This window comes from Pelodiscus sinensis, chromosome 8, assembly GCF_052426305.1.
Source record: "Pelodiscus sinensis isolate ZL-2025 chromosome 8, ASM5242630v1, whole genome shotgun sequence".
NCBI lineage: Eukaryota > Metazoa > Chordata > Testudines > Trionychidae > Pelodiscus > Pelodiscus sinensis.
In genome coordinates, this window is record NC_143059.1 from 23,875,449 (window position 1) to 23,898,997 (window position 23,549).

Sequence of the window (23,549 nt, forward strand, 5' to 3'; positions counted from 1 at the left end):
CCTGACACTTGCCCAGGGACCCTGTCCTCCCCAGGTGGGTGCCCTATCGCCTAGGCCACACAGGAACCCGCCCCACCACCATCTTACCGCTGGGAGGCCCTTTATACTGCCTACCCCAGGGCCGACCGGTCGTTCACCTGACCCGACCCGACACTTACCCGGGGGGAGGCGGGACTTGAACCCTGCTACTACTGCCAGGATTTTTGAGAATACCCAGGGAGTGGTGGAAAGGCCAAAGGGGAGGATTGGAAGTGATTTGTTCCGACTATGAACCAAAAGAATTGTCTGTGTGCCGGGTGGATTGTGATGTGAAAATGTATGTCCTGGAGGTCGAGGGCCGCAAACCAGTCGTCTCAATCTAACGCAAGTATTATCGCAGCAAGGGTCACAGTTTTGAAACGCTGTTTCCATAAGAACTTGATCAAGATCTTGAGATTTAATATTGGTTGCCATCCACCCGACTTCTTCTGAGTGAGAAAATAACAGGAGTAGAATCCCCTGCTTATAAATTGTGCTGGGACTGATTCTATCGCACCAATGGAGAGGAGGTGGTCGACTTCGGTGCATAACAGGGTTTTGTGAGATGGGTCCCTGAAGAGGGACAGGGCGGGTGGCGAGGTGGAGGGGATGGAGTATCCTGATAGGACTATTTCTAACAACCATTTGTCGGTGGTGATTGAGGTCTATTGGTGGTAAAAGGGTCTCCGTCGGTGGTGATATTGGTGACAGTGGTGACTTTTGCCAATATTTCTGTTTGTCTGTGTACCCTTGACTGAGGTGTCAAACCTGCTGTTTGGCATTCAGTGGGGTCTGGGAGCGATTCCCCTCGTTTCGACACCTCTGTGGTCTTTTCCAAGGGCCCTTTGTTGGTTCTGCCATTGGTGTCGGACGTAAGGATAGTCATAGCGTCACTGGTATGGACAATAATGTCAACGTATGTATGGAGGGGTATAAATACCCAACGTCCAAAGTGTTGTGCGAGAGTCCTTGGACGAGTGTAGCACCATATCAGTCTTTTCAGAAAACAGATTGTCTCTGTCGAAGGGCAAATCCTGGACTTTAGTCTGGAGAGCTTTGGGAACTGCAGCTGACTGGAGATAAGATGCTTGTTGCATCACCACTGCTGTAGTGGTGGATCTTCCTGCTGTGTCTGCCATGTCCATAGCTATTTGTAGGGCAGTTCTAGCTAATGTACAGCATTCCTGGACGACTGATCTCAGTATGGGTCGCTTTGCTTCCAGTAAATGGTCTAGCAAGGGTGTAAGTTTTGTGAAGTTATCAAAGATATGGTTAGAAAGGTGTGCTGTGTAGTTGGCTATATGGAGTATGAGCATCGCAGATGTATACACCTTCCTACCGAGTAAGTCTAGTCATTTTGTGTCTTTATCGGTGGTATTTCTATATTGTGGAAGTTTTGATCTTTGGTGTGCTGTATCCACCACTAAGGAATTCGGTTGGGGATGGGTAAAAAGGAACTCCATCCCCTTAGGTGGCACAAAATATTTCCTGTCTGCTTTTTGCTAGTCGGTGGTGCAGAGGCCAGGGTCTGCCATATCTCTTCAGCAACCTCAAGTATAGCCTCATCAAGCTGTATGGCTATTTTTGCTCTGTGTTGAGGGTGGAAGTTTTTGAGGCAGTGATGTTGCTTCTCCTTTATTTCATCTAGGTGGATTCCCTGGCTTATGGCTACCCTCTTGAAGAGCTCCTAGAATTGATAAAGGTCATCAAGTGGGGAGCTGCCTCCTGGGATTCCAGCCTCATTCAGGGACGAAGAGGAGCAGTCCATGGGGGAAACCTCATGCAGTCGGTCTTCCATGGTGGAAAGCTGTGTGTTGTCAGGTTCCAATGGTTGACGTTGAGGAGATAGGTGTTGGCCCATTGGAGTGGGAGGGGCCGGAGTTGGGGACTGTCTGCTTGATATGCAGTCTCAGTATGACCTTCCACGAGACCTAGACCTGTAATAGTATGAGTGTCAACTGGGCGAGTATCGGTGGTAGTGGTCGTCACAATAGTAAAGTCTTTCAAGTGACGACTGTGGATCAGAATAAATGTATCGGGGTTGTTCCCAATTAGATGAATGGACTGAGCGGGGTGAATGAGAGCAAGCATACGAGGCTCTAGAAGAGGTTGGAGACACAGAATAGTGACTGTGGTGACAATGATGCTGATGACTTGTGGCAGCTGCTAAGAATGGTGAAGGTAGCCTTTGCCTTAAGAGAGTGCGGAGATTGGTGCCGGCGCACATCATGGAGTGTGGGGGACCACGGTGCCGGAGGAGACGGTGACAGTGCCGGTGAAAAAAAATCAACGACCAGGAATGTGAATGGCTTCGGTGTCGATGAGGACTTGGTGCGGTGCTGGCTGCGTTGGTGCCGCCCGCATGCAGAGTCGGTGCCGTATCGTGCACTGAAGCCATGGTCGGGACTGATGGTGAGGTCGGGGCTGCTGGTGCTGATGATGCTCTCAGCGTGGATTCCATCAGTGCTGAGGACGCGGCTGGTGCCGATGCGGTTTTCACCGGTTTCTTTCTTTCTGGTACTGCGGGAGCCTTTGGGTGCAGTTTTGAAGTGCTGGACGTCCCAGGCTTATCTCCCGAACTGACTCCGCTCTGTGAGGTAACAGGCAGAGATCTTGTAGGTGATGCCCTGTGCCTCTTAGATATCATTGTGGTAGGGGAAGAAGCCCTACGCTTCTGAAGCTGCCCTGAGGAGACTACGCTTACAGAGGTTTCTGGTTGAAGCGCTTTGTCAAACAAAATCATGCGGCGCCTCATCTCTCTGTCCCATCTGGCCCTCAGTCAGTTTTATGCAATGTAAGCATTTTTGAGGGACATGGGTCTCTCCCAGACAGTGAATTCAGGAGGAATGGCCATCTGAGGCAGGCATTGCCTCTCAGCAAGTGTCGCATTTTTTAAAACCCAAGGAGGATGTCATTTCTTCAAAATATTAAACTGGGTTTTTTTTTTGGGGGGGGGGGGTTAAAAACTAAGAAGCCAACTAGTCAGGCTTTTTAAACTATGTACACTACTAACTACAGGAAATTTAAGGGAAGATATAAAAACGGGATTAAAACTAGGTTATCAACAGGGAAAAAAACCCTCTCTCTCTCTCTTTTTTTTTTTAAACTAGGGGGATAACAAGAGGGATATTCGGGAGTGAGGGAGAAGAAACTAGAAAGAGAACAAGCTCACGCAGAAGTAAGAGGAAGAAGGTTGAGGAGACCAGTTCACTCCGTCTGCAGCCTGAAGCGGTTGAGAGGACCTGGCGGGGGCTGGACCACGCAAGCACAGAAAAGAGCGTGAACACCACGAGATGCTGCCGCGCATGCGTAGTCCGACCGAGTACTGCTACTGAAGAGTCTCCGATCTGCGGCGCCAGGGCAAGCCCAGCACCTACTGTGGAGAACCCACGAGGACTTCACTCAAAGAGGAACTTCAGAATTCTGGCTGATATTATGAGACTGTACTATGAAAAATACTGTATTGTAAGTGCCTATATGTGGACCTCCCACTGCTGACAGGACCTGTAGCCGGTACATATCAAACACATACAATGGAAGATGCTTTGGAGTCAACAGCCTTGTTTATATGCAGACATCTGGAAACAACAACTACAGGTTTAGAAAATCACTTCAGTGGACTCCTCTGAGGGGAGGGAGGGGGTAAAAGCAGTGGAAATTTAACAGGAGCAGAACAGGGGCAGTGTGGGAATTTAAATTCCTATCTTTGCTAGACACTAAAAATCATGGACTGAACTGACACACTGATTACAGCTATCCACATAACTCCCTCCCTCTGCTTACCACCTCCACCCCTTTCTTTTCCTCCTTATCACTGGAAGGGTGTTAGCAGGCCACTTTCACCATGAAAGGACCCTTGAAATACATGTTAACTACTTATGCTAAAACATCTATGATTTGTTCTGCCTTGGATCTACCTGTGACACTGAATTAAGTTTAGAGCACTGTGTATGCTTGTCTCTCTCTCTCCAACAGAAGTTGGCCCAGTAACAGGTATTACCTCAGCCACTTGCTATCTCAGGAGTTTAAATAAGGAAAGACATAGGAACTGCAACCCGGACAGAAAGTAGAAGCTCAAGGCAGAATAGAACAAGTTCACTTAGTATGCAACACCAGCCTCAAGAAGAACGGGTCTCCCTGCTCTCTGCACCCAAAAGGAACCAAGGACTACGAGCTAGGATCAGAGTACCATTAGTAGTCCAAAGAATATCTGAAAATGGTAAGGAAACAAAGACAGGAATGCACATTTAAGATGTTTGTTTTGTATAATCTTTACTCTCCTGTGCTTTGTAGTAAAACAGTAAAACGGTTATACTGTGGAAGTTGTGTATTGACTGTTTCAGAATGATTGCATGCCCCCGCCAACCAGAAACTTCAGATGTTTGGGATTGTTCTGTAGAAGGTTGTACTCAATTAACTGAAATATCACAGGGGAACGGGGTCAGTCCCTGGGCCTACAGTAGGTGAGCTAAGGAGTTCCACTTCTAAGGAGGGGCAGTAAAATCAGTGCTTAAGAAATGTGCCAGAAAGACACAGGGACAAGTCAGTACTGTGTTGAAAACACCAGGTTATCCACAGCAGGAAAGGAGTCCCTTCACATTAGTGCTACTAGATGGCAGACAGAGGACAGCTGTGCAGCCTGTGAAATCCACTCTCTCTCCATAACAATGAAACTAACGGGAAAGTGTTACGGTGGTGGTACATACATGCCTACTACATCTAAATAGAGAAATTCAGAACCTGGGGTAGCTGTAAGCTGAAGAAAGATTTCACCAATGACAAAGCCTGCATTTTGAAGGCAAATTTTTCATAATCAATAAGACATATATACATCTATAGCCATCTTAATAAAGATGGTTACACTTTGGATCTTTTAATCTCCATAAATAATGAAACTTAAAAAAAAAACCAATGCCCTGCAGTAGAGACTTATTCCTCCCTGTGTTCATTTTGCATACCATCTCTCACACATTTAGGTTCTCACCACCTTATCTTGATATCTGGAATCCTCAATATTTAGGGGGTGGACAGACTGACTTCTCCTTACCTTGGTGAAACACTGCCATATACTAAGACCCAGCTAAATTATCAGCTGAAAAGACTGATGTTTTTCCTCCCATTTATTCTCATTGGTGGTAGATTTAAAAGAAGCAGATTTACACAGATGTAAGGGTACAACTCAATAAAAAGCTGGTAAGAAATTTTAAAAGATTGTGTGTCAGTAATTTTTTTTTTTTTTTTTTAAAAAGAGCCCAGAGAGAGGAACTTTTAAATATAGTCATGTGCACACCCTTCCACTTCCTTCCTTCTGTGGTGATATACTCCTTGCAGGAAATGTAATCAATGTGAAGAAACAGAATTTGACTTTGTGCTAACCTCCCACTGTCAGCTGCGCAACCAGCCACTGGCTGTTCTTGTCTGGAATAATTTTGTGGATAGAAAAGATTACAAAGCAAAGTGTTTGCAGGTCCTGTAATACTGATGCTGCTGTCCTGGCAGCAGAAGGCAGTGCAAAAACTACTTCCAGCACTGGTTACTAGGCAACCATGATAGCAGCCTGTAGATTCACTCCTTGCTCTGTTCTATTCAGATAGAAGAGATGCAATAAGATGATTAGTGCTGTGAACACATTGTGCTTCTAATTCTTATATGTATTGTTACTGCGTTGTGGGAAATATGTTTTGAAGGATTTGTTGTTATTACAACTGATCCTGTCCTCTGAAAGACCAATATGCCAAATAGTGATCAGATGAAGAAACTACATTGATGACACCACATTAGGGATGTAAAAATGTATTTAAAAAGGTAAGTGTAACCGCTAACAATCCTAGCCGTAACATGCTGTGGGCTCTGCAGTACAAATAAATAAATAAGCAAGCAAGATTTATACTGCAGCAAAGCCACTTCCCTAGGAGCAGGGCTGGCAGAGCCTGCCAGCTCCTCTCCTGTAGAGTAGGCTGAACTGCCAGCCCCACTCCCAGGAAGCCGGTGTTACCTGTGGCAGGGTTGGGGTTGGGTCTCCCACAGACAGGGGCTGCTCCCAGCTGGCGGGAGCAGCCCCAGTCTGCAGTGAGTCCCACCGGACTGGAGCAGCCCCCTACCCAGGGAAGGCAGGAAAATGCTCCGACCCCTATCAGTTAACAGGAACCATTAAGCATTGCCCATTTAGAGTGATGCTTATCAGTTAATCTTTCACATCCCTAAGCCACATATATGTTATATGCTTTAATTTTTCAAGTCTTCTCTTCACTTTCAAGTAAACTACAATATTTAAAACAAAGGATCGTAATAAGCAGCTTTGTTGCTCTAATTCTGGATGTTTCACCAGCAAGGAACACTATAAAATGCATTTATAATTGTTTAAATGGATATATCTGTTGGATGTTATACATTGCTTGATTGGTACGTCAAAAGAGAGAAAGACTTAAGTTTTAATATGCATAGCCTCTATACATTTATTGTAAACTCACTGATATCTTCACACACATCGAATTTGAAGTCTATACCACTAATTGTCTCAACATCCCAGTTCTCAAGAGCACCATCTCTTAAAAATGAGAATAAAAACTGATTAATGGAGTCTTATTTCTGAATACTGTGTTTGAGAAGTAATTGTGAAGATTAGAATTTGTTGGAAAACATCAAATTTTAGCTATGTTTTGGAATAGGGGACGTGCTCAGTTTGAACCAAAGAACTGTTTAACTAAGGATGGGGTAGAGATCACATACTTCCCCAAATCTATTCCATTGTCCTAGAAATTTAAGAACTCTAAACTTATAACACTAAAAATATCTACTATAGGAAACCTTTTTTAATAAAGCATTATTTAATATTATACAAGTGGCCTATGAGAAAAGGCATGCTTAGCACTGTGTTTGAGGAAAGGAAAAATATTCATACTAGCTTGCTACACTGAGATTTTACACTCACAGGACAGGGCCGGCCTTACCATGAAGTGAACTGAGGCAGCCACCTCAGGTGCCAGACTGTGTGCGTGCGTTGAGGGGGGAGGGGGCACTACTAGGATCCAGAGTGTAGAAAATTGTGTCTGCTGCTCGTGCATATGTATTCTCTCTGCTCTAGATGCACAGACATGGTGGAGGGAATAGAACAAGAAAAAGGAAGAATTGAGACCTTTCAAAGTTTTGGCGCAAGCGAGGGGAAATGGGGGTGTCATTTGAGCTCCCTGCCTCAGGTGCCAAAATGTTGTGGGCTGGCCCTGTCAAAGGAATAATTTTCAAGTCAATGTACTGCTTAAGACAAGGCTGAATTTTCTGTATCTTACTATTTCTTCATTCAGTTGTGTGCTTTAGTGCTATTATTTTACATATTTCTATTGATTTTTCTTGAATACTGGAGATTCCTTATGATGAACTCAACTTGTATATGTTCTTATATACCATTGTGGCCCCTTTCAAAGCCACTCCTTGGGCAATCTAGGTGGAGCCACCGACCCCAGCCACTTTCTGGCTGACCCTTGAGGCTTCGAACCAGGATGTTGCAAATGCATTAATGACACAGGCCCAAGAGAGTTTGGAACGCTCTCCTTCCAGGGACTGGGACATGTTTACCAAGACAGAGCCAGCTTTTCCAAAATTTGTTTTCCCTTAGGGGTATGAAGCACTGAGGAGGGTGGATTAGGGTTGCCAGATGGTTTAACCAAAAATACCAAATACCCTCCCCCAAAAAGGGGGGGCGGGGGAGGATTTTGTTGAGGGGGCGGGACCAAAGTTGTTGCGGGGGGGGGGGGGAGGGGGAGGAAGAGACCCAGAGAGTTAAGCAAAAAATTTTTTTAAATTAAAGAAACAGCATGACCCCTTTAAGAACAGGAGGCGCTGGGCTCTGCCTCTCAACAGGCTGCCAGCAGCTAGTGGCCATCTTGCCACCCTCCCTGCTCTGGGCCAGACAGCTCCCCTGCAGAACCAAGTAAGTGGCGTTGGGGGAGTAGAATGGGAGGGGGGAAGGAAGAGAGGGGCTGAGCCCGATTGCTGACTGCGTGTAGGGTTGCCAGGTGTCCAGTATTGACCTGGATAGTCTGGTATTTTCGCCCCCAGCCCCGGAAAAAAAAATCAGAAAGTACAGGTCATTTTAAATGTACGGTATTTTCTGAATTTTTTTTTTACTGGACAGGAGCCAAAAATGCCAGACCTGACACCTGGCAACCCTAGGTTGGGTTAACAAGAAGCTGGGAGAAACAGCCCAGTCCCGCTTTTTTTCCTTCTAAAATATGCCCAATTAATTGGGAGCTGCGCTTGGGCTTCATTTTTAAACCTAGGTACTCTGGGAATCCACAAATATGTTGGACCCACGAAAAATTAATCCAATCCTCTTTGTTACAAGGAAAGAGTCCTGCTTCAGGGTAGGAGACTGATGACACCTTGAGCCCTGCAGCCAGGCTGAGCGCTCCTCTGGCACTTGTGGGGCCTCTGTTGCTTGCAGCTTCAGGGCCAAAACTCTTTCTCCCTTCCCTCTCTACTCCAGGCTTGTGGGCCTAGGGTTAGAGAAGCCGGCTTTCCCATGCCACACTCCTGCTTGCAGAGTAACTGTCTGTCCTGCCATTTGCAGCCCTAGGCCTGCAAGAGCTCTCAGTCCCCTACTGCAGCAGGTGGGGCTGCAGGTGGGATCTAGGCACCAGGCTCACTATAGCCCAAGGTTTACTATTGCAAAGCGTGTTACAGAAAGAGGGTGCTATATGTTAATGGAAAATATACACAGTTTTGAAGTACATTTGCCATATCTTGGAATCAAGTTACAAACTGTCTCACATTTAATACTCACATTTGTTCATACAGATATACAATAGGACAGTAAATATATAGTAAACATTTCTATGCTCACCACTTGCTGTATCAAGATTGAATTTTCATGCCATTGCTAAATTGATTTGCCTCAATTCTCTGCTTAAGTCTGACTTTTCCCAGAAGCCAAGAGTCTTGTCCTAGCAAGGAAACACTCAACTAAGAGGTACAAGCATCCCAGACTAATGAATGAGAATTGCACTCAGACACACACAAAATTTTCAGGTAAGAAATAATGCCTTCTATCTCCCTTATATAGCAATCAAAATAAAAACTGCTAGTGCTGTTTGTCAAGCAATCAAAAATATAGGCTGGTGGCTACTGCATTACATCTTCAGGATCCTGTAAGCACAAATGGTAAGTGAAGGGCCTCAGATCTACTTCTCATTGGTCTGTGAAAAACTGGAGTGCTGCTTGCAAGCAGCACCCATACATATATGAAAAACAGAAACCCATATGACAAGAAATGTAGATGTCTTATGTAAAAACTAGGAATGAGAAGGTTTTACTGGTTAACTGGTGAGGCTTCCCATTTAAGGTTAACTGGTGGGGCTGAAGCAGCTCCCTGGCCTGCCACAGGCAGGGAGCGGGTTGCTCTTGCCTCACAGAGGGCCTGCTGCAGATAAGCCCTGCCCACGCTGCTGCCAGCAGTAGGCCCAGGTGTCCCTCAAGCAGGGGCTGCTTCAGTGTCTTGAAACTGGACTAAGAGAATAAGCTCATTTCATACAGGCCACCAGACAGATTATCACATTATATTGCACAGTGTTTTGATAATAACTGGTCTGAACTGATCTGAGTAGGAGTTATATCAGTGATCTACAGGTGAAATATTCTAGAAAAATCTATTCTTCATAGCAACATTATGATTAATATGTTCGTTATCTCAATTCCTATGAAGGAAGACTGAAAGAATTGGGCTTGTTTAGTTTGGAAAGAAGACCGGGGGGGGGGGGGGGGGGGGGGACATGATAGCGGTTTTCAGGTATCTAAAAGGGTGTCACATGGAGGAGGGAGAAAAACTGTTCTCCTTGGCCTCTGAGGATAGGACAAGCAACAATGGGATTAAACTGCAGTAAGGAAGGCTTAGGCTGGACATAAGGAAAAACTTCCTACCTGTCAGGGTGATTAAACACTGGAATAAGTTGCCTAGGGAGGTTGTGGAATCTCCGTCTCTGGAGATATTTGAGAGCAGGTTAGATAGACATCTGTCAGGGATGGTCTAAACCAGTGGTCCCCAATATGGTGCCCCAGGCACATGGCGCACGGTGAGTGCCGGTCCTGGGAGCGCCACGGATTGGCCGCCCGCATGCACTCTGGGCGCTTGGCCGGGGGGGGGGGGCCCTGGGCCCAGGCGTGCAAGTGTCCCTGCCCCCTGGTGCCCAGCAGGCGAACAGCCACCCCCCCGGTGCCTGGCAACCCCAAATGGTTGGGGACCACTGGTCTAAACAGTACTGGGTCATGCCGTGAGGGCAGGAGATTGGACTCGATGACCTCTCGAGCAGGGCTTTGGAGCGGAGCCCGGAGCTGGAGCGTTGGCAGCTTGGCGTTTTGACGGGGCACGATGCGGTTCGTCATTTAGTTGTCAGCACAGCTGAGGCCGGGCGAGAAGAGCTCAAGAAAGCTTTAGAGCAAAAATTGTGCTACCTGAAATGGATGAGGCAACCCGTGGAAACAGAAATTTCTTTGCAATCAATGCTCAGTACTACAAAGAAGGAAAAGATAAAACTGTGGTAAAAACCTTGGACATAATTGACACTGAAGGGCGTCACAATTCTTCCTACGTGAAAAGTCAAGTAAAAGCTATTTTAGAAAAATTTGGGATCAGGGACATGCAAGTGCTGAGCATCTGCGTCGACAATGCAGCAAACATGACATGTGCCGTCAAAAATTTCAGCGAGGACAATGAAACCATTTCTATCTCTGAGAACAGGGATGTGGACAGAACTGAAGCTATTTGATTGCTCCAAATCCCTGCTCTCGAGGTCCCTTCCAGTTCTAGTATTCTATGATTCTAACAGAAATGAGTCAGAGGTTAAAACACTGGATTTGAAATTTGAAGGAGTCACTCCTTGTAGGGATGTTAAATATCGGTTAATTGAATAGTCGAGTACCCCCATTAATTCTTATCGATTACTGACTATTCAATAGCCCTGGGTGTGGGTCCAGCAGATAATGCACTCCGGCCTCACTCCCAAGGAGCCCCCTGCCACTCCACGCTGCTGCCTCTGTATCAGAGGCAGCAACGCGGAGTGCCAGGTGGGAGCTGGTCCACAAGGGGAGCCAGTTTAAATACCAGCTCTCCTCATGGACCGACTACCTGCTGCCCTGTGCTACTTACTCTGATAAAGGAGGTAGCAGCACGGGGTACCAGCAGCCCCTGTCTGGGGGGAAGAGGGGAGGGGAGAGGGTGTCTGAGTTCTCAGACCTGGCGCAAGCTGGAACTGAGCTGGACTGCCTGCCCGCCCACCTACCTCCTAATACACTTTAAATGAAGAGCCAAAGTGGGGGTAGGTCCTGGATCCATCACAAGCCAGAATTCAGGTGGGCTGCTGGCCAGCCTGCTTAAAAAAAAAAAATGGAATGCGTGTAATCTATAACATTAACCTATAAGCTTGGATAATCGACTACACTACTACATCCCTAACTCCTCGTAGGTTTAAATCTTCTTTGTTTTGACTGTCACAAGAATTTTGGCACCAAAGTGCCTAAATCCACTTTGAAAATGAGATTTAGGCACCTAAATAAGTTAGGTATTGCAGCATTCAGCACAGCATGCCTAAGTATCTTTAACAATCTAGGTCAACAGGTGCTTAAATTAAGTGCTTAGATCACTCCCATGTTGTAAGACGAATAAAGGGTGGGAGGTGGAATTCACCATAAAACCATCTCTTGGGCGGTGTTCTCAGCCTGTTTATTATCACTGCGGGCCACAGGCTGAGAATCATAGCACTTTTTACCCTTCCCCCGCCAATACTGCTCGCAGTCCCCTATGTCCAGTGCCCCTGCCCACAGCAAGGCCAGGAGCAAAATGCATGCCATGGTGTGGCAGTCAGCACCTGAGAGGAACATAAGAATGGCCATACTGGTTCAGACCAATGGTATCCTGTCTGCCGACAGTGGCCAATCTCGGGTGTAAATGTATGAGAAGGGGGACAGGAGTGACACCACACATAAAACATGAGGGTGCTGCTACAAGGTGTGGGTGGAGCAGAGGCGGGAAAAAGGGGAGTGGAGACCTGGGGTAAGGGGTGGAGTGAAGCCTGAAGCAGGATCCGGGGTGTGTGCGTGTGTCAAGCACCTCCTCCCCCCTCTCCCCCGGCCGAAAGTGAAATCATCATATAAATCATGCCAATAAAAAAAATGAATGGTATACTATTAACATACAATTTTAGTCAGCTCATCTAAAAAAATATATTGGAATTGGACAAACTTCAGAAAGGACAGCAAAAATGATTGGGGTATGGAATATCTTCCACATGAGGGGAGAGGAATAAGACTGGAAATTTTAGCTTGGAATAGGGACTATGAAGGGGAGATAGGATTGAGGTCTATAAAATCAGGATCAGTGTAGAAAAAAAGTGAGTAAGGAAGTTATTTTCTTACACAAGAAATAGGGTCCCCAAATGAAATAGGTAGCAGGTTAAAAGAAACAAAAGAGGCTGTCAGAGGCTGGAAATGGGTGTCAGGGGATGGATCACCTGTTCTGTTCATTTCCTCTGAGGCAACTGGCACAGGCCCATGTTGAAAGATAGGATACTAGGCTAGAAGGATCTATATAGTCTGATCCAGTATGGCTGTTCTTATGTATTTTAAGAGGAGAATGTATTTATATCCTAGACACGCTACCATGCAGTATTTTTATTCACACCTGCTACACAAAATAACTGGTAATGAGACTAGATGTCCCTGGAAATGGGAGGGAAGCATGTGCTTGTGAATACCATTTATAAAATATATGTCAGTAACTGTTCACTACTTAAGTCAACAAATTATTGTAATGAAACCTTCATTCAAGTGGTCAATGAACTCAGCATTTTGGTATATGATGCACACAACATATGTATTCAGTTAGGGATAGAATTTAGAGTTCCATCAATACTTCGCTGAAGTTAGAGAGTATTTAATCTGTTTGTTACCAAGTCACTGAAATAGTAATTTAGATTCCTATAGTAACCAAGTCATTTTTGTTTGATGGTTCATGAATTGGGAATCTTAGTATCTGAGATTCATCTGAGATCTGTTCATTCTGGACATCTGAGATTCAGGGAACAATAATTTCTCTCTCACTCTCAGTGGTATCATGTGCCGAAAGTGTCCGTCTGCTATGTACATTGGACAAACATCTCAGACACTTCGCCAAAGGATTAATGCCCACAAAACAGTTATCAGACAAGATCACAAAGAAAAAACAGTTTCTTGCCATTTTAACCAGAAAGGACACTCTCTCAATGACTTAACCACCTGCATTCTGCTACAAAGACCTTTTACATCTGCACTTGAAAGGGAATCCTCTGAACTGTCATTCATGTTAAAATTCGACACTCTCCAAAAAGGAATGAACAAACACTTGAACTATCTTACCCATTATCAAGATAGCTTCCCCAATTATCACCTCTAATACCATTAACTCACAAACATCCCCACTCTCCCCACCTCTAATATCAATTCACAGACACTTACCTTCCTTCCTTCCCCCCCCCCCCCGCATCCCCCTCCTGTTCTGAAATGTGATTTGTCCTTTTCATATGTGTTCATTTTTTTAATTGTATCCTTTGGTATATATGGTTGTGACTATTTTCTTCCACTATTTGATCTGAGGAAGTGGGTCTGGCCCACGAAAGCTCATCATCTAATAAACCATCTTGTTAGTCTTTAAAGTGCTACATTGTCCTGCATTTTGCTTCAGTGGTAACTTTGTGAGAAAAAGGATCACTGGAAGCAAAGGAAAGAAATCTTACACGAATATCCACTATATGTTATTACACAGACTATAGCGATCAAGAGGGTAAGATAATAATATCTATTGGTGAGGGAGGTTTCAAGCTACACAGAGTATTTCATCAGGTCAGCTCTGTGTAGGTTAAAAGTGTGTCTCTCTCACCCTAACTGGACTTCATTCAATAAAAGATATGACCTCTCCCACCTTGTCTGTCTCTAGTATCCTGGAACTGACACTACTTCTACTACAATATTGCATTGTTCATATTATGACTTTTCAATGGAAATAGGAATTCAGTTTCTGATATTAAAAATCTGCCACAAGACTTTTCTCTTTAAAACAGTAAATTAAAATTAGGGATATAATAGTGTAATCGATTAACTGAGTAACAAAAGCTTAGAGGTTAATGCTATATACTACATGCATTTCCCTCCCACACCCCTGCCAATAAATTTTTTAAGCAGGCTGGCCAGCATCCTGGCTCAGTACTAGCTTGCGCCAGGCCCAGGATCTACACCCACTGCAACTGAATTTAAAATGTATAAGGAGCCAGGTGGGCAGGCAGCCTGACTCAGTTCCGGCTCATGCCAGGTCCAGGAGCTCAGCCCCACCCTACATAGGGGCTGCCACCAACCTGCGCTGCTGCCTCTGTATCAGAGACAGCAGCGTGGGGTGTCAGGTACCTGGTTCACAAAGGGAGCTGGTTTTTAAACCGGCTCCCCTCACGGATCAGCTCCCGCCTGGCTCCGCAAGTTGCAGTGTGGACAGAGCCGGCCCAAGGTATGGGCCAGCTGGGCTACTGCCTGGGGCACCCCATTGTGGGGGGCACCACACGGGCCTGCCGGGCCAGGTGGGGGCGGCACTACGCATGCTCCACGCGCCCAGGGGAGGGGCCGCGTATGCATCGCACTCTCAGAGGTGGCACCGCACTCCCAGGATGCGTGAATGGCTCGGGCCGGCCCTGAGTGTGGAGTGTCAGGGAGCTCCTTGGGAGTGGGGCTGGAGCCCACTGGCTGTTGGCTCTACCTCTGGGGACTATAGAATAACTGAGCAACCGATAAGAATTAATGAGATTACTCAATCAATTAACTGATCTTTAACATCCCTAGGAAAAATATCTGTTAAATTAACTCCTTTTATGAAAGAAAACAGGAAACTGAAATGTCCTCTAATGACAACTCAAGGGTTAACACCACCAGCTAACAAGAACATTCCAATTCCAGTATAAATGAAAAATCTTAAACCTGAAGGCAGTCTTAGGAAAAATTCAGTACAGCATCTTTAACCTTCAAATACACTATCTCACAGCACATTTGTATCTTTTTTTTAAAATGGGTATTATACTTCTTTCCATTCTGCAAGTATAATACAATTTTAATTATGAACAATTATGATGTAACCATCAATTCATTTGATAAGGGCACATTTTCAAGAACTACTTTATCTTTTATTACTTCTATACTCATTTACCATTCCAAACAAAACGAACTTTTTGGGAGGTAAGGACAAAACTTCCCTGACACCTGCCCACTACAACAGAAGAACCAAAACACTCACGGCATATCTGGGAAATTGTCATTTGCCCTGATCAGATTGCTTTACAAGAAGCAACATTTCTTTTTCATACATTTATTTTTGCTTTGGCATACATGTGCTCAGATTGTTCTCTGGAAGCCAAAACAACGTACTGCCAAAATAAGAATTCTTGCCACACCTGGAATGAACAAGACTGGAGAAGATAAGCTGTCTCTCTTATGCAAAGCAAATGTTAGTTATAGCAGGTATTTTATTAGTAAACTAATAATAAGTTGGAAGATTCAAGTTAAACTCAGACAAAAAGTTTAGAACCTATTTAGGTTCCTTAAATATTAGTGATTCATGACAAAAGAATCAACTGTTAAGTGAACTGAAAAAAGAATTTTACCTATCCAGGCCTTATTTTCATTTTATTTTTAAGCCATATATTTGGAAAAAAAACACTACAGTAATTTTGAGGGAGGGAAATACATTACAATAATGTATAGATCAGCCATTAAGAATCTCTCTCTTTGCATAACCTACAGCACAGGGACAGCTTATGGCAACTTTGCATTGGACTGATTATAGAGTAAAATATATATAAATATAATTGTCCCATTTTATTTACCATAGAAGAAATGTTTTGAAATTTTTTGTTTGAAGAAAATCAAATTTCCAATGTATTTTTCTAAGGATTATGGTGACTAGATCCCCACACAAATACCATGCCGTAAACACATACACAAGTACATACGGAAAGTAGTCTTCTAATTTATTAGGGTTATGATTAAAAAAATCTGGAATACTGGAATTGTGAAAACAAACTTAGAAACAGCAACAATTTTCCATTTATGTCAACCATGAAGGAGGAATCAGACTATTTTCAAAAAGAAAAGAAACAACTGTAATTCAGTCTTAAGATAAAATAGTCAATAATTGCACTACTTGAGCTTCAATGACCAAGCTCCTGAAGAATAGCTGACATACTCCAGCTACTCCATAATTATTTGTATTGGATAACTTTTAACAAACACGTTAGTAACTTTATTTTGAAGGAGGATCCATCACATAGTATATGTAGTCCCCCCCCGCTTACAGATTCATGCTTAAGTCTGCAAAAAGATGAGTACCTTCTGTTTCCATTGACTAATGGGAAATGAATGGACTCAACATTATGCAGGATTTGACGCATAAAAAGATTTTTATGGGATATGAAATTAGATGACTTGTATACTACCCATATATCTTACCTGATAGGGCTGAAAGGCACTATCTTCCGTTACAAAATCCAGTTGTTTGTCCACAAGAAATTCTACTGCAGTGATTGAACTGTACACACTTTTTCCAACCAAGGGCTTGAATGTCTGAAAAATAAAATCAACGAAACTAAGCATTTCAAAAAACCAAGATAAGGTTTGGCTCCTCTTTTCCCCAGTGCTCCAGCAAATAAAGTCATGTGTGTTATTTATCAATGTTTCATTGAACAGGAATTCTTTCTTTAATCAAAAACCAAGTCAACGCTTAATTATCTCGTTCATTCAGAATAACCAGTCATTTAAGATAGAACCTGAATGTATTTTGCTTACTTGTTTGTGCTGTCATAGAAAACAGAGTGAGAATACAGAACTGCATATAAGTAAGTTTTTCTTGTCCACGTGGTTGTTGAGCAAAATTGTGTTTACCTCAGAAGCTCAATGTTGCATTTCAGAGCACAGGATTGTACCCTGGCCACAGAGCTGCATACCAGGTCCCTTCTTTCAGCCTGCAGATCAGGCTTGCACAGAAATATCTGCTTAAGACAGCATAGTGGTAGACAATGCAGGCAAGTGACTGCACTCAATCTCTGCTGAATTCTCTTCCACTGAACAGCTACCTTACTGCTCCCTCACCAGCAATCAATCAGACCCAGCTGCTCCAACAAAGAAGCTTCATACAGGGCAGCTTTTAAACTTAAAGTGACACACACTTCTCTCCTTGGAGGGCTTCTTCCACACTTAAAGACATAACTATTAACGTATGCACATTGACACAGAGAATGATGTGCTTGTTCCAAGTGAAAAACCTACTGCCCACTTAGGGTTGCCAGGTGTCCAGTATTCAACCAGACAGTCCGTTTTTTGCACCCTCTGTCCAGTAAAAAAATTCAGAAAATACCGGACGTGTGCAATGTGTATTTTCTGCTTTTCCAGCTAGGTGCCCGACAAAAGCCTGGCAGGGGTGGAGAGAGTGGCTGGGGAGGCGGGGCCACAATCGGCACTGGGAGCCCTCTGCTCAGCTAGTTGCATGCGGAAGCTGGGCTGGAGGAGGCGGGGGGGTGGCTGGGGAGGCAGGGCCGCGATCAGGCTGGGAGGTTACATCTCCCTAGCCACTCCCCCCAGCCCTGCCAGCAATCAGCGCTGGGAGGTTCATGTAGTCAAAATATATGATGTAGACTATGGATTGTTTATAATAAAGTTCCCATTCAGTGTTAAGCATAATTGTGGGGTTTTATTTTGGGGGGGGAGGGGGACAGACAAATTTTTAGCATGTGTTCGGTATTTTTGGGAAACCATCTGGCAACCCTATGCCCACTCTGGCCCCAAAATGCTTTTAGACTCTCCCATTTAGTGCAGGGAGGAGAATCTTACAGATAATCAGTGGGAAGAAAATATATTGGATAAATAAGGTTCCCCTTGAACAGTCACTATCACTGATCATGGTGGAGTTTCCTGGAGCGGAGAAAGTGTGTCAGCAGGACTGGACAGGAGTGTACCCAACAGAAGGGGTTAAATGAGAGATTAGTGAGAGGAAATCCTGGAAAAGTGAGGATAGAGGAGGGAGGTATGATGAAGTTGTGAAAAAGTTCAGTATTAGAAAGATGAAGTGATTAAGAGACTTCAAAGAAGATAAGAAAGGGGACTTTGTCTTTCCTGAAAGTGAATAGTGCAACAAAAACAGGGAAAGAGAGCAGATGAAGAAAACTGTACAAGAAAAAAAAAATCAGGAATGAGGGAATACAAGCAATGAAAGGAAAATACATCAAAAGAGACAGCGTAAGGTATGAGAAAACAGCAGGAAAATAGAAAATATACTTACACTGAAAACATATAATTAAATGTAGGAATAAGGGGAAATACCACCTATGAAAGAGAATATGAGTGCAAGAAAGGGTGAATAGATAGCTAAAATAATGATCTTGGGACTATAACACAGAATTTTACTTCAACCACCTGAACAGTTTAGCAATCATAATCTACACTGAAGCGTTAAATATGTAACAAGAAAAACAGAACTATCATTTCGGTAGCACCACTCCATTAAAACATCCAGTATCTCACCAACCAGTCAAGAGCATCTCCGTTATGAATCACTGTTTCACAACATGACACACTGAATCTATCCTTCCAACTCCCCCCTTGTTTCAGTTTGAGTACAAATCAGAAATTTCACACTTGGTTTATTTCTCTAAGTCCAAATAAGAACATAACATGAAATCATCCTAAACAGAGACTTATTTCTTCTTGAGAAAACATACATTATATTACTAACTTCTCTAAAATAATAGAAATTAAAATAAAAACCTACCCTCCTAAACACTTCCTATTAGAGCTGTTTTATGGGACATAATGAAGTCTAACTACACGCACCTAAACGTCAAAATTAACTTAACTTTTACTATTTGCAAATTAAAAATACATCATCAGAGATTACTATTTGTTTTATTAGGGTGTTGTCCTGATACTGGTATCAGTAAAAAAAAATAGTGACGCTTAACAGATCTGGCAATTATATAGCAAGTGAGGAGACATATTCCCAGATATATCTATTATTTTATTTGGGAGTGGGGATGGTGGGGAGGGGGCTACTTTCTCTATATTTACCATTCAGATTTAGAATGTTATGCTGTTGGGTTTTGTATTTTCTATTATGGTTCCTGAGAAGTAAAAAACTTGCTAGCCTATCAGTAGTCTCAAAAGTATAATAATAGAAGACCTGTGTCACCTTATAGACTAACAGATTTATGGGAGCATAAGCGTTCATGGGCAAAGACTCACTTCATCAGATGCATGTGAAATGGGACTTTGCCCATGAAAGCTTATGCTCCAATAAATCTGTTAGTCTATAAGGTGACACAGGATTTTTTGTTGTTTATGCAGATTTAGACTAACACGGCTACCCCTCTGATAAAAGTATCCTATGACTATTATATTATTTGAGGGAGGGGAACAGAGGATGGGAAGGGGAAGAGGGAAAGAGAGAGAAAGGAAAGAATGTGCAGAAATGTTGGTCGATCATGGATTCCCCGTGGTTACTAACTATGTAACTTCCAATACTTCACTGAATTCCTTTCCTTAAGTTGTTTACATATAGCTGGCCTTGAATAATTAGTTTTTTGAGTCAGTAAAGAAAGGAGCTGAAATCCTGTAAACTGGGATAAAGCATGTGTGCTAAAATACATAATATAGCAATTCTGAGAGTTGAATTTTTCCTATTTACTGATCAGCATCTGCATATTTACATATATTCTAGTTCCTCTTCAAACTGACTTACCGGTAGTTGTATTACCTTAAATTTTTTCAAGCCAACAAAAATTATTCTGCCTACATATATCTGCACAGACTGTAACTGAAAAAAAAAATTCTCTATCTGGAATGTGGCTTAATATTTATCTTTACATAGTAAGTTATGTATAAAATACCAATTTATCTGATTGCAGGTATTATATGAACTGATCCCAAATCATGCATCTACAAATGCGATTCTCTCCTCAGAAAAGTAATTTAATACCTACTGATTCAGTTTCTCAACCTCTTAATAAGCTAGTCCAGACAGTCTGGGGATACAAGTCCTCCTATAAGCAGACAGACAGAAAATAAACCAAACTGTGCAATGCCTCATATCCTTATAACAGGGGTGGCTGGCCAGCTGAATGTGCTTAGTTTGAAATTTCTCAAGCAGTAATGGAAAACATTCTTATATAAAACATCTATAAAGAGAAGTCAGAATGCTTGGAAAAACAGTTTGGATTCCATCAGCTTAGTGAGACATCCAGAACACCAGCGAGACTTGTGAACTGAAATATAGTAAGGGATTTGGAAAGCAAAACTAAGTAAAAACACTGCCATTCTTCAACTATTCCTTTTATTTGCCAGTCCATATAATAGGGAGTCCAGTAAGCAGTATCCCACTCCACAGAAGACATCAATAGAGTTTAAAAAAAAAAAAAAGACTGATCCTCTGAGGCATGTAGGACTTATCAGAGATTAACAATGCCTTATATTATATAATATATAGTATATATACACAAGGAGGTCCAAGTGATCTCTTTACAAGGCTGTAGAGAAAAAGCATCTTTACAAAGCACAGAGTAAGACTCTTGAGACACATGTTGTGCACTGGAAATGGGAAAAACTGAACATCTTCAGCCTGCAATCAATCCGTCCTTTACACTGGCAACAACACATAGCTTTCCCTTTTTATTTCTTACTGCCATGTGGTTTCTAGGACTTAAAACCCTAAAATCCTTGAATAAGCAAAGCACTTGAGCACATTCTTAAATCAATGTTCATTTAAAAAAAGCACATAAGCACACAATTAACTTGAAGCAACGCAGGACTTATTGTGTTTCCAATCTTGTTTATTTGCATTGCATTGCGATCCAATGCTTGGTCAAAAGAAGTTCCATTCTTACAATGCTTTAGTTTATTACCAATATCATTAATACATCATAGATGCATGGTATAGATATTGTGCCTACACTGACTTGTTCATTTGTTGTATCATCAGATGATAAACACAGCTTTTACCAGTGCATGCAGGAAAGTACCCTCCCAAAGGGGCCATCTAGTATAGCCCTCAGTCTGACACCACCATGCCACTTTCAGGATTTTGTGACACTGATGCAGAAATTGGCTGGATTAACATTTTTAAAATTACTCTCATTGCCTAACAGAGGTTCTCAAACTTTTTAATATTGTGGATCTTGAGGACACCCTCCCTTCATCTCTACAATCACAAACTGCCTCTCCCATTTTGCACAGCACCATTTTAACAACTATATATCTTAAATAAAGTAGTACTATCAAGAAAGTGTGCAGTGTATTTTTAACTATTTAATCCAATTAAGCAGCTGAAAGCAAGATTCATCACTACCATGTGACCAATCAGCATTCTGAAGACCATCAGCAAGAGGGCACCAATGAGATCTATGGACCTCAAACTTGAGAGCTAATGCCCACATTTATAATGCATTTACATTATAAAAGTAATTACACTGACTAATTTTCATTGCAAGGAATACTTAAATTACAGCCAAATAAATAATTGTATGGCTAGCTTATTTGGGTGTTCAACTATTTAAAATGAATTAGTATTATTACAACTTGTTTGGGGGGGTATAGAAAGCAAATAACGTAAAGATCCACTCTCCCACACTAAGGTCATTTAGGTATTGCTCTGCTATGCAGAATATTGGCCTTTTTAAAACACCCATCTGCTTAGTAAACATTTATACCACTGTATCCATTAAAAGACATTAAAATTAAAGTTAAAAAATTAACTGAAAGTAGTGATGTTAATGTTCACCAGCTCATGATTGCTTTATCACAAAAACCAAAACAAATAAAAAAAGCCAACAAAAAAATACAAAAATCAGAAAACTTCATACCACAATGGTTGAAAAGATACATATGAAAAGTAGTAAACTTATTTTTCCAGATATTTTCTACTCAATCTATTTAATCTATGGTAACAAAAACCCTGGCATGTTTTCATGAAGCTGCTTAATCATTAAACTTCAAAGCAGGTTTTTTTTTCCAATAGCTGCTTGTTGCTATGATTTGTACTCAAAAATAATTTTATCAAGTGGCAAAAAATAAGATAAATAAAATGGGATTTGAAATACAAATTCAATTCTTTTAACTTCTTTACTACAAAAAATAACTCCCTTTTTGTACTTCCTGTGAGAGCACTAATCATTTTCCAATTTGAAAAAACACAAATTTAGGACACATCCCAGCTTATCAACTTTGGTCAAAGGGTTCTGAGAGTAAAGTTTAAGGACTGGTAACACTGGCTAAAATTAGAACCTAAAATTATTGGTATCTCTGGGGTAAAATTAACCAGAGTTTCTAATTATTTTAGGCCAAACTTGTAGGAAATATTTAATATATCAGGCTGAGATATATACAAATTTATTCAACTTATTTAAATTTGATTCTACCATAGTATGCCAGTTCTACAGTACTAAAGGACCAGAATCTACAAAAAGATTTTACATTTAAGCAACTGCACCAATCTTGTAAGCCAAAGGATTTTTAAGCATTTCACATAATAAAAGATGACTCATACTTTTATAATCAACTAAATACACTGACATATAAAATGTACTTTAGTATTTACTACATACATTAGATAAATTTTCTTCTATGAACAATGCTAATATGCCCTTCAAAAACAAAATGCAGGGTACATCTAAAATCATTAATATGCAACATATACCTGCTTTTAATTGGTAAACCATGTACTAAGTCATCAAAAGCATAATCACGTGTGACTGTGCACCATCTTCATAGATGAAAACAATAAATTATATATGTATTTATTGTCACCAGATTTAAAGTATTTGCTTTATTTAAATATTCTGTCTTTTCCAGTAAATATTAGTAAATATTTTACGGGTCTAAGTGCACTGGAATGTAAAGAAATGTCAATAGAATACCATGCATAAGTAATTCAAGATCAGGAAGTTCTATCGTTCTGCTAGGTATTTCTACAGCCTTAAGGAGCTGCCATCTGAGGAAAGTCACTGTGGAATACAATTCTGGCCAGAAAACAGTCTTTAATTCAATACTACAGCAGGACACTGAGTTATGGTAACATAAAATTTGTTTTTAATAGTCAATATTCGGAGTTGAAAAAGAATATCTAATTACTAGTTTAAAATGGCACAAACATGTATTCACTAGCACATGACATACTGAATCAAACTAAAATAAGTCCCCAATACTGTATGGATGTCTGTCTTTCTATTATGGCCTACCACTAGGAAGGAAAAATGCATTAGAACAACTGTATCCTGTTTGGAGTTCCATGCTGCACTACATTCCATTCACATGAGAAAAAGCAGACCAGATGAGCCTTCCCTGAAAGGCATTTTTTAAATAAATCAGCCACAGTACTTACAACACAATACAGCTGCTCAGCACACACCATGTTGAAAACATGCCATTTAAAATGTAACAGGAAATACATATGTCGTTTACATTATTTTCCCCATGATTTTTTAATTTAAGGC

The 23,549-nt window shown here is 42.0% G+C and overlaps 1 protein-coding gene across 7 annotated transcripts in view; it reads right to left on the minus strand.

Annotated features, from left to right (window-relative positions):
• The window catches only part of JMJD1C (jumonji domain containing 1C), a 389,891-nt gene that overhangs the window by 137,133 nt on the left and 229,209 nt on the right, over positions 1-23,549 (minus strand). For all 7 annotated transcript variants that reach the window (XM_075934893.2, XM_075934894.2, XM_075934898.2 and 4 more), the window contains one exon: positions 16,525-16,638. In XM_075934893.2, the coding sequence (XP_075791008.2) occupies positions 16,525-16,638 (114 nt within the window). The remainder of the gene's footprint in view (positions 1-16,524; positions 16,639-23,549) is intronic.